Source organism: Medicago sativa, chromosome 6 (genome assembly GCF_051527215.1).
Source record: "Medicago sativa cultivar Bolivia chromosome 6, Bolivia_mono, whole genome shotgun sequence".
Lineage (NCBI taxonomy): Eukaryota > Viridiplantae > Streptophyta > Magnoliopsida > Fabales > Fabaceae > Medicago > Medicago sativa.
In genome coordinates, this window is record NC_140754.1 from 1,528,086 (window position 1) to 1,541,853 (window position 13,768).

Below are 13,768 nucleotides of genomic sequence, written 5' to 3' on the forward strand. Positions count from 1 at the left end.
CCTTCTTACAATTCTTTCCATTGATCACCTTCCTAAACAACAACAAAATTTAATGCTTAGTGTTACTAACTTGAGCCTTCACCCTAATCCAATTATAAACACCAGTCCACGGCTCAGGGCCGGCCCTAGGCATAGGCGGGGGTGCAACGGCCTAGGGCCCATGCTGTTAGGGGCCCCTAATTTTTTTTTATGGAGGGGGGTATATCGAAATATTTGGTTTATTGGGGATTTATATAGTAAAGTTCATTGAAAGGCCCCAAATATTTACATGTTGAAGGGTTGGGCTCAAGTCTGTTAAAGTTTTAGGCCCTTTTGTCAGATTTGCTATATATAGCATCGTATAACATACAAATTTCTATATACACCCTCCTTATAAAAAAATTGGTTTTTTTGAATAATGTGCCTAAAAATTTATTATCGGAGAAATTGACGATATTTTTTTGGGCCTTTGTTCCTAATAACGTGCCTCACTAATATGAAAAATATTGGTGATATTTATTATTCAAGAAATTGGGATAATTTTCATAACAAAACAAATTATATTTTAGTTTAAAATGAGCCTACGAAATTAATTTTAATCTTGTCTTTCTACGGTTCCAAAAAAATAAATTATATCAATATTATAATGTCAACTTTCTTGAATTGATTGAAAGGATTGCAAAATTGAATTTGATATTGCAAGATCAATATTTGATTTATTTTCAGATGTTGCCTAAAAAAAATTATTTGGTAGTGAAAAGCGGAAAAAAAAAACAAAATGAAGAGCCAATAAAATCACAACAATGAGCTAAAAAATTCTATGACGTATTATATAAGAGACCCTTTTCTTATATTATGTCTAAGGCCCGTAAAACTCTAGGAACAGTCCTGCCACGACTTTACAACAAATTCACATGAAAAAATATATGGGTGCATGATTCAACCTCCCTAAAGCAAAAATCAGAATGTAGACTTTGTATATTTGATATTGAACCTCTCTTTGCTTGAATTTAAGGGAACATTAGTTTTCCATAAATAATTGAACCTCATCATCAATAAAGTTTAAGTCACGTAATACATGTAACAATGTTGACATTGCATTATAGAAACGAAAACGTTTCACTCAAGAAACTCGACTAAAAATCGATTCCATACAATTTTCTTTTATAAAAGTTAACTTTCAATCCATATACCAATTTAAAAATTCTCAAAATGATTTTTACGGTCAATAAATTTTCAAAGACCCTTCACGCAACAAAATTGTGTCGTCTGCATATTGAAGAATATTAAACTTTAGATTATCAGAGACCTTATAAAATTTGAAGCTCCCTTGTTGCACTGCTTATTCACTAATCTAGTCAGCCCTTCGGCCGCAATTAAAATAAGAAAAGGAGCTAGAGGATCGCCTTGTCTTAATCCATAGTTGGACTGTTGTTGACTTGCACAAACAAACTGCTAGAGAAGACACAAGCCTTGTCTTAAATTTTCAATACAAACTATTATTATTATTTATTGTTATATTCAAATTCAATCTGCAATAAGGAATTTTATTGCTAGATTTAAAATTTGCCATTCAATTCAAAATAGAATTATAACTCTAGCTACCGGAAACACCAATCTCTTGTTTTTGGTGGTGTTTACAATCCGGAATATTGTCTGAGTATTTCTACTGAAGCAGTAACATCGTCTTCGACTTTTCTGAAAGATAGACTTGAATCGAAACTGAGACATTGATACGAAAAACAGAAGATTGAAATCTATGATAGACTTGAATCGAAACTGACACATTGATACGAAAAACAAAAGATTGAAATCTATGATTCTAGAACTTATTCTCTCGCAAAAATCAGTATGTTGGCGTAAGGTTTCAAATTAATACTTGTGTCGACGTGTCAATATCAATGTCATGTTGGTGTTCATGTAACAGTGCTTTATAAACTGTAGTTTACAACACATTTGGTTTGCACTTCATGATTTTTATTGTGACAGTAAATTATTAATCTGCAGAAGCTGCTCAATCTTGCAAAACTATTTTAGACACAGTTGAATCTGCATTACCAGAAGGTTGGCCCGAACACTTTGTTTCAGATTGTAAATTACAAGAGATAGTAACAAATGCTGTAGAACTGCTTCCGGAGTTATGGAACCTCGCAGGCTCACCTCAAGATGTTATCTTTTCATTTAGGAAAGCCTTGCTTTATCATTGGAATCTTGACACTGAATCAACTGCAATGATTTTGCTGAGAAATTCTGAAGATCGCTCAATAATTCATCACCTTTCTTTCGCTCTGAGTGTTTGTGGTGAATTCATGACACTAGCTCAACAAGTTGAAGAATTACTTCCAGAAACAATGGAGAGAAGAGAAAGATATTACACTCTAGCTCTTTGTTACTGTGGTGAAGGTGAGCATATAGTTGCTTTGGATCTTTTGAGGAACTTTTTGAAAAATAGAGAGAACTCGGTATACTCAGATTGCATAGAGGAATTGCTATTAGCTTCAAAAATTTGTGCAGACAACAATGTTTGTGTCGAAGACGGAATCAAGTTTTCAAGCAAGGCAATTTCTCAGATGCATGGAAAGTGTAATCAAATGGAAGCTATTGCAAATTGTTTACTAGGTGTTCTACTGTCAGCAAAATCGAAGTCAGTTACTTCTGAAACAGAGAAAGTTTTGATACAATCTCAAGCATTCAGTGCTTTAAAAGCTTCCGACAAATTGATGAAGGAAAATGATCCTTACATTGTTCTTAATCTTTGTCTAGAAAATGCTGAGCATAGAAAGTTGAGACTTGCTTATGATCACGCAAAGAAACTGATTAAGCTGGAAGGTGGATCAAGTATTAGCGGATATGTACTACTAGCGCGGATTTTATCAGCTCAAAAAAAGTTTGTAGATGCGGAGATTGTTATTGATGCTGCTTTAGATCAAACCGGAAAATGGGATCAAGGAGAATTGTTGAGAACTAAAGCTAAGATTCAGATTGCACAGGGAAGATTAAAAAATGCTATTGAGACATACAGTTTTTTATTAAAAAGTTGTTAGCACAAACTCAATGGTAAGAGTTTGAGAGGTGAACCACCACCATCAGTCTCAGTTCCAGAGGAGAGTCCATATATGCAAAGTTTAATTTTAGGGATCAAACAAAAGGGACATATGTGCACTATAAGAAATATGCTAGAAGACATCTCATAGTATGAGTCACGCCAATCTCTAGGCTACTTTTGAGAGGGATGCATATCAAGCTACATCTCAAAAAATACTTGTATGATTAGAATCTGTTTTTAGGTCACGAACCTATCTTTAAAGACTCATCATATGACATATAAGAGTCTAATGATGTGACACGAGTCAAAAATGTGTGTTGCGCATAACGTAATATGCATGAATAGTTGTATTTTCGTTTTTTAGTGTCTAGTGTGAAAATAATGTGACATGTTAGTCAAAATTGTCATCAGTATGTCTTCCATGATTGTAAAGCATTTCAATAATGATTATAGTGGCATGTGTGTGAATAGTTGTTTCTTTGTCTTTAGTGTACCTCCTTAGCTATAAAAGGAGAAGAGTTGTAACATATTCCTCACAACGAAAATCAAATAAAATCCTAGTGTTTTAAGTAAAACATGTTCTTCTAAGTTTTTTTCTTTTAGAAAGCTCTAATTATTATGTTCATATCATAAATTCCTCCGTAGAGATAAACTGAGCATTTAAAACCTCAGGAAAGAGGAACCTTATTAGTTTGAAGAAAATCCCAAGCCACTCATGGCACTAATATCACAAGATCAATATCTACAACTACTTTTGTCAACATAATTTAGTTAGTCTAATATGCCTAAAAGATTCAAGAAGATGCTACAAAGTAGTCTTGGATAGTTCTTTATAGGGAGAGTGATGCTAAACTCATCATTGTTCCCTAAAAATGCAATGTCCAGCAAGCTCTGCTACAATAGATACATTTTCGTGTTTCTTCATTTGGTTCCAAAGATGGATCAAGAGCAGACATTCTTTGCTCCATTTGATTTGAGTTTATCTATTGGCATAAGTTTTGTGAGAATGTTCCTAAGTTTTTCAGCATAGCTTATACAAAAACAATTTAACTTTATTTTTATTATTTTGCTATAGAAATAACTTGGCACTTATCATGATAAGCACTTGTGCTATAAGCTGCAAATAAGTAGTTTATCCAAACAGAACCATTCTCTAAACTTACATAAAACTAAAAAGCAAATACGAAACTTTTCAAAAAAACTTGTGCACATTAATATATAGATCATGTGAATCAAATAATCTACATTGAATCAAACTGAGGCTTGAGGCTGATATACAATAAACTTGGCTTAGATTAGTATATTTAACATGCTACTACATATACATATAGTTTGTAATTTACACATTCAAAAGGGTGTCCTACTTCATCTAATTGTTGTCAATGCTCAATTTCTACGATTACTTCATATTTAGACCATAGAAGTAAGAGAAATCCGAAACTTTTGCGCGAAAATGTCCACCATGTAGTAGATCATAGAAGACGTAAGATCTCTGTGAATAAAGGTCTCGCTAAGACCGTGAAGATATTCCATCGCTCTAGCAGTTCTAAATCCACAACGGCGTAGTTCATAAGATATTCCATTGCCCAGTATTTTCTGATAAGCTTCCAATGATGTAGCTTGAAACAACAATTTTAACTACATTGTATGGATCATACAAATCTCGAGGTGAACTTGGAGCATGCAAGGAGGTTTTCTTGTTTTTAAAGAAACATAAAAATAGAAAAACAATTAAATCTTGTTCTTAAAGAAACATAAAAATAGAAAAACAACTAAAAGAGCTTCAACTGCAAACACTGCAACTCCAACCATTGGAGCATGTGAAGAGTTGTTTCAGTGCACGCGCACATGGGTGCAAATATCAAAGTTTCATTGGCAATTTCTTATGATTTAGTGCTTGTTTGAATTGACAATGAGTTTGACAACATTACAGTGGACCACCGCAATTTTGACAAGAGTTTCAACAAAATTATAGTTTCACTTTATGTTCACTAATCTCACCGTCAACATTACTGTGGAGAAGATGTTGATTCAACTTTGTACAAGCAAATTGGTAGGTAGTCTAATGTATCTTACAGCTACACGCCCAGATATGATGTACGTAGTGTGTTTGATTTCATGTTACATGGCTAATCCAAAGGAAGAACACATGCAGATTGCTAAAAGAGCCTTGAGGTACTTAAGAGGTACTTTGGATTTTGGCTTGTTTTATTACTACTTCTTCATTAGCCATTACAAGCAATTAAAATTAATCTAGAACAATAATGACAATGCCAAACATATGCAACTATGTCAAAGTACATCTAAACCAAAAGTGAGGTGAACAATTGAAGAGAGTGACCGATTTAACCAAGGACCGTTGCTAACCGGCATGTCTTGTGTGACACATGAATGAACCAGGTAACCAAGGTAGTGGTTTCACCACCATGTGCTAGATTGAGTACAACACAGGAATTACCATTAAGAGTGTCAAAGTAAAGCTTTTGAGAATGAGGATCATAACAAAGCCAATAGTTTGGTTCTGTGCTCAAAGGATATGGAACTTTCTTAGAGCCACAGTTTGGACAAATCTTTTGTGAACAAGAATAATGACAAAGGAAAAGAATGGCATGGCTAAAATGAAAATTGTCTCCTGTACGAACAAGAATAATTACATAATGATTTTCAATAAAGTGTATATAATGTGACAACTAATTGTTATACTTATGTTTTTATGTTTAAAAACAAAACAAAACTTTATCTTTATGACTGAGACCTCTTGTAACATAAAATATAAACTAAAAAACTAGTTTTTACTGCTTGCCAAGTTATAGTAACAATATAATGCCTAAACATCGGATTCAAGAATAACCAAGAATTTGATTCAAGACACCTCCTGTACTCTTCAAGGCAATCCTGCAAGGATACATTATTATTACTGACATGAGGATAAGACGAGAACACAAACAAGCAGTGCATAATGATGGTGCCGATACACTACTTGGTATCTAAAAGGATGACTAACGTAGTAGTAGTAGAGCAAACAAATATTTATTGATATAATTTAGATACATTGCACAAACAGAAAAATGAGATATGGACTGAGGGCCTCCCTCCCTTTACATATTTAGATTGACCAACCAATCAATCAAGCAAGCAGACACATAATTACATATCATGGAGTATGATAGATCCACAAGGAAAGGAAAGCTTCAACGACATAAGGAAAAGTAGGTACATACCTACTCCGCTCTTGTGTATCATTAGATTACCAAAAAAAAACCCATGTCTTTGTGTTTCTCATCGACATTATCAGTTATCAGAGGCCTGTCAAGGCTGAAACCTCTCTAATAACCTCCTGACTGGATACATCGGACGCATCAGAAGACCGCAACATCCAGTTGCGGTTCAGCTTAAAATAAACAAAATACATAATATTAAAAATAAAAAGAAGATTAGGGAACACAATTGAGAAACAAAACAAGAAAGATATCTGAAGCTGAAATTGACATGAAACATAAAAGGGAAAAGAAATGAAACGAAACGCATGAAGTGAAAAACTACCTTTGTGACCTGACATGACAAACTTCCAGTTGCTAGAAGATTAATCAAGAAAATCACGGTCGAAACAAAAATAACCCTCAAAGATAGCATCGTGGTATCTTTAATGAAACGAGAGAAGAGGAGAGTGGGATCATCGGATCTAACGAAGAAGAAGTAATGTATCATCAAAGTCGTGTTAGGGTTGAGTTGAAGCGGCGGCTGATGAGTGATGATGATAGTGAGATACAGCTGAAGTAGGTTTTTGCAACTTTTCTTTTTTAGGAAAAGGTTTTTACAACTTTATAAGCGAAGGAGTTCATGTTTTTTTTTTTTTTGGTCTTGTTAACGAGTGTTTCCAATACTGGTAAATTTATCGTCAAATGATTTTCCTTATAAAAAAAATTAAAAACATTACTAAAATGAAACGTTAAAACAATGAACAAAGAGGTGCTTTTAGATATAAAATCTAACAAGACGTGCTATAAAAATGGGAATCTCTATGGTGTTTCGCACATATGACATTGTTGCTATCTGATTTGATTCTTTTGTTCCCCTGTTCATTTGCTTGAGGACTTCTTAAGTGTAAAAATGTATTGAAAAAAGAATGAACAGCATTTTCTTGTTAAATTGCCTGGAGTCTTCCATGTAGTAGTTTTCACGATATGATTTCATATATCAGGCAGGATATGTCTATGGTTTACAAGAATATCACTCTTAGACTGCCAACTTCAAGCCTCAACAATCATCAAAGTCATGCTAGGTCCTTTCTTAAATGAGTGAAAAATATATAGCAACCAATTACGGTGAACGAATTGTGCATTGCAATAGCTACGACAACTTAAAACATTTAATATTGCATGCTCAGGTTCTTCTTTTGTTCTAGATCTTAAATTAATTTAGGTTCATGAATAAATATAACATTATATTCTTGTGAATAAAAACAATAACAGAGGAATCAACCTGATAAAGGTCCAACTACAAACACAGTCAGTCAACACTCCACCAGAATACCATAGGCACGAATTAAGGAAGTTGACATATAATGCACTACTTCCACATTATGTACATCAGGTCCCTCTCCTTATTAAACTAGCACTTCACCTCTGGTTATCCCTGCGTCGGACATACTTTGTTCTATCATTATATCTTGGTCTGCTGTCCCCCCTATGTGCCTGTGGCTCCACCCTTCTCTGTCTCTCAGGTGATCTTTGCACAATCTCTCCATTCACAAATAGCTCAGCTGCACCAACATAATTAAGAGATAATTATTAAACAAGAATAAAAGCATTCATTCCCTTATATTGTATAACTAGGCCTAGACCTTACACTCTGTTATCAACCAACTTAATCAATTTTAGTGTGCTTCTATGAGAAGCATGAATATGACAATTAAAAGAACAAAAACAGCCCTAATAAACAAATGGAAACAAAAGATAATAAAGAAAAGAGACTAAAATGACAAACAAATGAAACAAGTGAACTGTCATGAAGAAGATTGAATGTGTGACTACAAGTAAATTATTGATAATTGGGATATTCATGTCAGTCTAACATTTGAAGCTAGACACAACCGAGAGATGGATTCACAGAAAATCATGACATTAACTGGAATCTACTGAGGGTGGACAGGAACAATAGTATAAAACTAGACTTCTTTGCACCAGACGTTCCAAATAGAAAAGATGAAAATACATGAGCCACCATCGATTGTCATTAAATAGCATCATAGTTATAGTTATATAACAAATACTGAAATGTCAAATTCAACTAATAAGCACTGATTTAACGCCAAAACAGAATGCACTAATACTCTGGGACAAGAAACTGATAGGTAACTTTTGTATCAACTCCAATGATTCGGCAACTCCATATGATTGAAAAAAACACAGGAGGGAAGTTAACTATCACTGTCAATCCATTAGCATTAAAAGCTAGACATTACTCAAGTTATTCGCTTTACTAAGATGGAATACAAACAAAAACACATTCGATGCCAAGTAACTTTTTCTGTATAAACTCCAGTGATTCTGCAACTCCGTACGTGTAAAAGAACAGAAGGGAATTCTCTATCAGTCCATTAGCATTTAAAGCTAGACGTTACTTGGAGAGTTATAAGCATTGCCAAGATGGACTTCTAGTGAACACATTCTATGCTAATTAATTTATGTATCAACTCCAATGATTCTGCAACTCCGTAAACGTGTGAACTGTGAAGGAACAGAACATGAGGAGGCGAAATCTCTATGAGTCCATTAGCATTCAAAGCAAGACATTACTCGGAGAGTTACTAGCATTGCCAAGATGGACTTCTATTAACACACTCTATTCTAATTAATTTATGTATCAACTCCAATGATTCTGCAGCTCCGTAAACGTATGAAGGAGCAGAACATGAGGAGGCGAAATCTCTATTAGTCCATTAGCATTCAAAGCTAGACAGTACTCAGAGAGTTACTAGCATTGCCAAGATGGTCTTCTAGTGAACACACTTTATGCTAATTAATTTATGTATCAACTCCAATGATTCTGCAACTCCATAAACGTGTGCAGGAACATAAAGAGGAGGGGAATTCTCTATCAGTCCATTAGCATTCAACGCTGGACATTACTTTGAGAGTTACTAGCATTGCCAAGATGGACTATCAAGAAACACATTCTATGTTATTAAGAGAAGATTTTTCAGAAACACATTATGTTTTTTTTTTTTTTTTTTTTTTTTTTTAAACAGCAGAAACACATTATGTGGTTCTGAACCTCCATAGATATGTTAAGCAACAGATCAGGAAAAAAGAGAATTTTTAGACCATTAGCATTCAAAGCTAGCCATTACCCAAATGACATTGAGAGGTATTAGCTTTGCCGAGATGGACTAAAGATATAAAGGGAGAAAAGAAAGAAGGAAACAGTGCTTGCAATGCAAACTATAGTAAAAACTTTGAACACCCTTTCCTCAATGCCCCTCGATTATGCTTACAATTAAGAGTGCTCTATAAACATTCTATTACTTAGTTGAGGAGTCCTAACAACACTACACACACATCCAAACAACTCTCTTTTATTCGTTAAAATTCATACGAGCCCACAAAATTTGTATGGGACCCACATAATTTGGTGGGAAACATATGAATTTCAACCAATAAGAGTGAAATGGGATGTATGTGTTAGAGAGCTTGTTACAAGGATTATAATTATGGACAGGTAAATGTCACAAATCATTGCATCAAAAATGGTGGTCTTCAAGCAATAAAACAAAAATCAGTACCAAAGATCGCCATTATTATCAGCTAAAAAAGGCAAGAGAAAAAACAACTCAAATATAAAACTATTAAATCCTCACCGCCATAGTCCTGGTACTCAGCATCAACATATGAATCAGGAAGGACAAACAGAACTCCAGGTAACCCTACTCAAAGAGAAACAACAATACAAAACACATTAAGCAGCAGTAAAATAAAAAATATATATAATTCATTGAAATGGATCCTTTATACCTTCCAACTTATTAGAAGTCTCCTCATCAATCTCACAGCCAAATCCAAAGTACCTCTCACAAGACACATTGTAAATCTTCTTCTTAGCTTCCTCTTCACTGAAAACCAAACAACAAATTTAGAAAGACAAAAACCAAAATCACTTAAAAACAATAAGACATATGAAACTAAAACCAAATTAGGGTTTCAAAACAAAAACATTAAATTTTTATCACAGCCTAGAAACAAAATCATTTAGAAAAAAACAATTACACCCATAAAACCCAAATTAGGGTTTCAAAACATCAATTCTTCCAATTATTGCTTCACATCCGCATAATATCTTACCACTCTAGGCTAACTCCTTTAGTTTTTTAACTAGCAGTCACTTCAAAACACTCTCACCAAACCATAGAAGTTTTGAATCAAATCAACTTATCAACTTATATACTTAAAACCAATAACACCCATCAAATCACATAGAATCAAACAACAAAAATAGAAAGCCAAAACCACTTAGAAACAATAAAACCCATAAAACTAAAACCAAAATTAAGGTTTCAAAACATCCATTTCAATTACAGAAAAATATCATATCCCACAATCAAAAAAAGGATTTTTATCACAACCCAGAGGACCCAACAAGCAAAAATCCAAAAAGTGTATTAAAATTCATAAATTTCGATAACAAAATTAAGAATTTAACAAATCAAGAGTAAGAAAATGTTATACCTTCCAAGAATTGCTGTAAGGGTTTTGACGTAACAATCAATCATCTGCTGTTTGGTAGCACCTTCACCACCAGGCTTATCCATAACAATAAGCCAGTGATTGTAATCACAACCCGGGAAAAGCGGAGCCATCTCAACAGGAGGACGGTCACTAAAGGAGTTGTTGGACCCCGGTACCAGCGGCGAGTAGTTGCAGTAACCGGCGCGGTGAATCCCGCCGAAATGGAGTGATTGGAAGATGGTTTGGGACATTGGAATGATGAATCGAGGGGATGTGAGAGATGAAGGTTTGGAGAGTGCTCCGGCTACGGTGGTGGTGTAGGTGGAGGTGGTGGTGGAGAGAAGGCGGCGTTTGAAGGATGATGCAATTGCTCTCGTCGCCATGATGGATCTGAAGGAGAAGGAAATAGGAATTAGGGTTTTTAAGAGATTAGGGTTTTTGGTGCTTCACTATGTGCGAAACCTGATTAACCTCGATGCCAAGGGCGGACCTGGACTTCCAATACCAATGGGGCAATATTTTTCCGTCAAATGATTAAATAATACAAAATTAATTTAATAAGAAGTTATATTAAAAGTGGTTGTAGCAACCAAAATTAAAAAGCAAATGCTCTATTTTCCATTTGTTGAAAATGATCTAAAATTACATCATTACTAATTGTTTTAAGAACATTTCTTTCAATATATGTTACAAGACGATCATTTAACCATTGGAAAAATTTCTTCATCCTAATTCAATTATACAACAAACAAAATATTAGAGGCAATCAAACCAAAAACCAAAATACAAGCATCCAAACAGCTAAGGTTATCAAAGGAATCAAAAACAATGCTACTGATTTGGACCTGTAATGTAAAACTAGTTGCTATGGTTATCAAAGGAATCAAAAACAGGCATGGTCATTAGGTAAATTACAATTTACAATGTACATCCTATAAATAAAATCAATTTAAGTAACAATTAACCAAACCCTAAAAGTTAAAATCAATTTCAATTTAAGTACTGCAATCACTAATACTTTCATTATCTTAATTCAATTTCAATTTCAATTTCAATATCTTGGTTCAATTTAAGATTCAATTTCAATTTAAGTTCAAAACTGACCTAAAAGAGAAGAGAGGCGATGGCTGACTGACTGAGAGAGGAGAGGAGATCGAATTCTGAAGGAATACGCACGCGTTCTTGTTCTGCTGAGAGTAGAAAACAAAAATGGTAGAATTAGGGTTTATAGTGGGCTAACACCAAAGATGTTTTACTTCCAACATTTTTTTTTGAAAATTGCTGTTCACACATTAGAGAAGGCTGGGACACACATGTAAAATACGTTTTTGCCCCCTCGGCAGTTAACTGCCGAGGAATTAAAAATTCGGCTGCAGTTAACTGCCGAGGAATTCCTCGGTAGTTAACTGCCGAAGTTTTCTGCTACAAGTCTGGCAGAAGCTTTCTCATCTCCATTATTCATCACATCTTCAAATTTTTTGTCTCAAATCTCTCTCACAAATCTCTCTAAAAAACCCAACCAAATCCAACCAAATTTATTCAACAAAATCACAAGTAAGTAATTATAATGCTATTAACTTAAATTTTAGTTGTTATAAATGTTTTTATTTTTTAGTTTTTGAGTATATTTATTTTATTTTAGTTTTTGAGTAGATTTACATAGTATAATTCATTTTTAGAGTAAAATGTTTGTATGATGTTTATGTTATAGTTTAAAGTTTATTGGTTATATTTTAATTTGGTGTTTTAAATTAATTTTTTATTTTAGTTTTTAATTAGATTTACATGTTATAAATCATTTTTAGATTAGATGTTAGTTGATTAATTTTGTTAAAATGTTTGCATGATGATTATGTTATAATTTAAAAAATTTAGGATTATTTTTTTATTTGGTGTTTTATATTTTTAATTTTATTTTAGTAAGACTATATGATTTATTTTAAGAGTAAATATAATTTGAATAATTTTGCTATATTTTACGTTAATTTTTTTTTTTAGACAATTACATTTTAGGGTTATTTTTATGATTTTTAGAGTCTATGTATAATTTGCAATGTTTGAATGAGTTTTTCATTGATTCTTTTAAATTTCTATGTGTGTAGATTTGAAACAATGGCCGGATGGATCGACGTTCATGCAACATTCAACGGCGGAGAAACTCATAGGTTGAAGGTTCGGTGCCTTGATGTAGCGTTAAGAGGTCTCAAGGATCAACTGAATGAATTCTACCAAGGAGTCAACCCCAGAGACACAAGGAGGGTGCAAAATATTTTGTATAAACGTCCAAAGCTCGACGAGGGGAGCGTATCATTCACTTGGGTGGAGTTAAAGAACGACGAAAACGTGACGAGCATGTATTGGGAGCACACAAAGTTCCAGTGGATCGATATGCGGGTGACGTTGCTGAGATCAACTGAAGATATCATCAACAACTTGATTCCGCCAGAAGATCGTCTTTAGTTAGGGTAAGGTGCATTCCAACTACAACAATTGTCTTACCTCTGAAATGGGGTAATTCAAACTTGCCAAACGGCGAAGACTCAAGCATTTCGCTCCGCATTTATGTTTTTCCTTTGAAAAGATTAAATTTTTGTTAGACTTGCTTAGATGATGGTATTAAGTGTCAAGGAATGGACCTCATTTCGTTGGCACTTGAATACCATCATCTAAATCAAGCCTGACAAAAATTTATTCTTTTCAAAGGAAAGCATGAATGCGGAGCGAAAAGCTTGAGTCTTGTTGTTTGGCAAGTTTGAATTTACCCCATTTCAGAGGTAAGACAATTGTTGTAGTTGGAATGCCCCATTTATGTAATGTAACGAAACCTGTATCGCAATATTTATTCGAACGAATTCATGCTATTGTAATATTTATTCGAATTCACGCTATCGCAATATTTATTCGAATTCACTCTATCGCAATATTTTAAATAACATAAAATAATTTTTAAAGAATTCCTAATAATTTTCTAACACAATTCTATTCTAAACAAAATAAAACAAAAAAAAATAAAAAACTC

General features: G+C 33.8%; 1 protein-coding gene and 1 pseudogene across 3 annotated transcripts; one reads left to right on the forward strand and one right to left on the reverse strand.

The window, feature by feature from the left end:
* The first annotated feature begins 1,979 nt into the window (after window positions 1-1,979).
* LOC146911910 (protein NPGR2 pseudogene) lies at window positions 1,980-3,092 on the forward strand (annotated as a pseudogene).
* A 4,219-nt stretch (window positions 3,093-7,311) lies between these two features.
* On the reverse strand, window positions 7,312-11,992 carry LOC146911911 (multiple organellar RNA editing factor 2, chloroplastic-like). Of its 3 annotated transcripts, none has more exons than XM_085718307.1 (5): window positions 11,854-11,992; window positions 10,750-11,239; window positions 10,039-10,136; window positions 9,885-9,950; window positions 7,312-7,787 (listed from the first exon to the last, which is right to left on the reverse strand). In XM_085718307.1, exons 2-5 carry the CDS (start codon window positions 11,130-11,132, stop codon window positions 7,645-7,647), a joined length of 690 nt encoding a protein of 229 aa, XP_085574433.1. In that variant the 5' UTR covers window positions 11,133-11,239; window positions 11,854-11,992; the 3' UTR covers window positions 7,312-7,644. The 3 variants fall into 3 exon arrangements, with proteins under 3 accessions (XP_085574433.1, XP_085574434.1, XP_085574435.1); XM_085718308.1 differs by having other exon boundaries at window positions 10,750-11,244; window positions 11,854-11,985; XM_085718309.1 differs by having other exon boundaries at window positions 10,750-11,139; window positions 11,854-11,984.
* Between the last annotated feature and the right edge of the window lie 1,776 nt (window positions 11,993-13,768).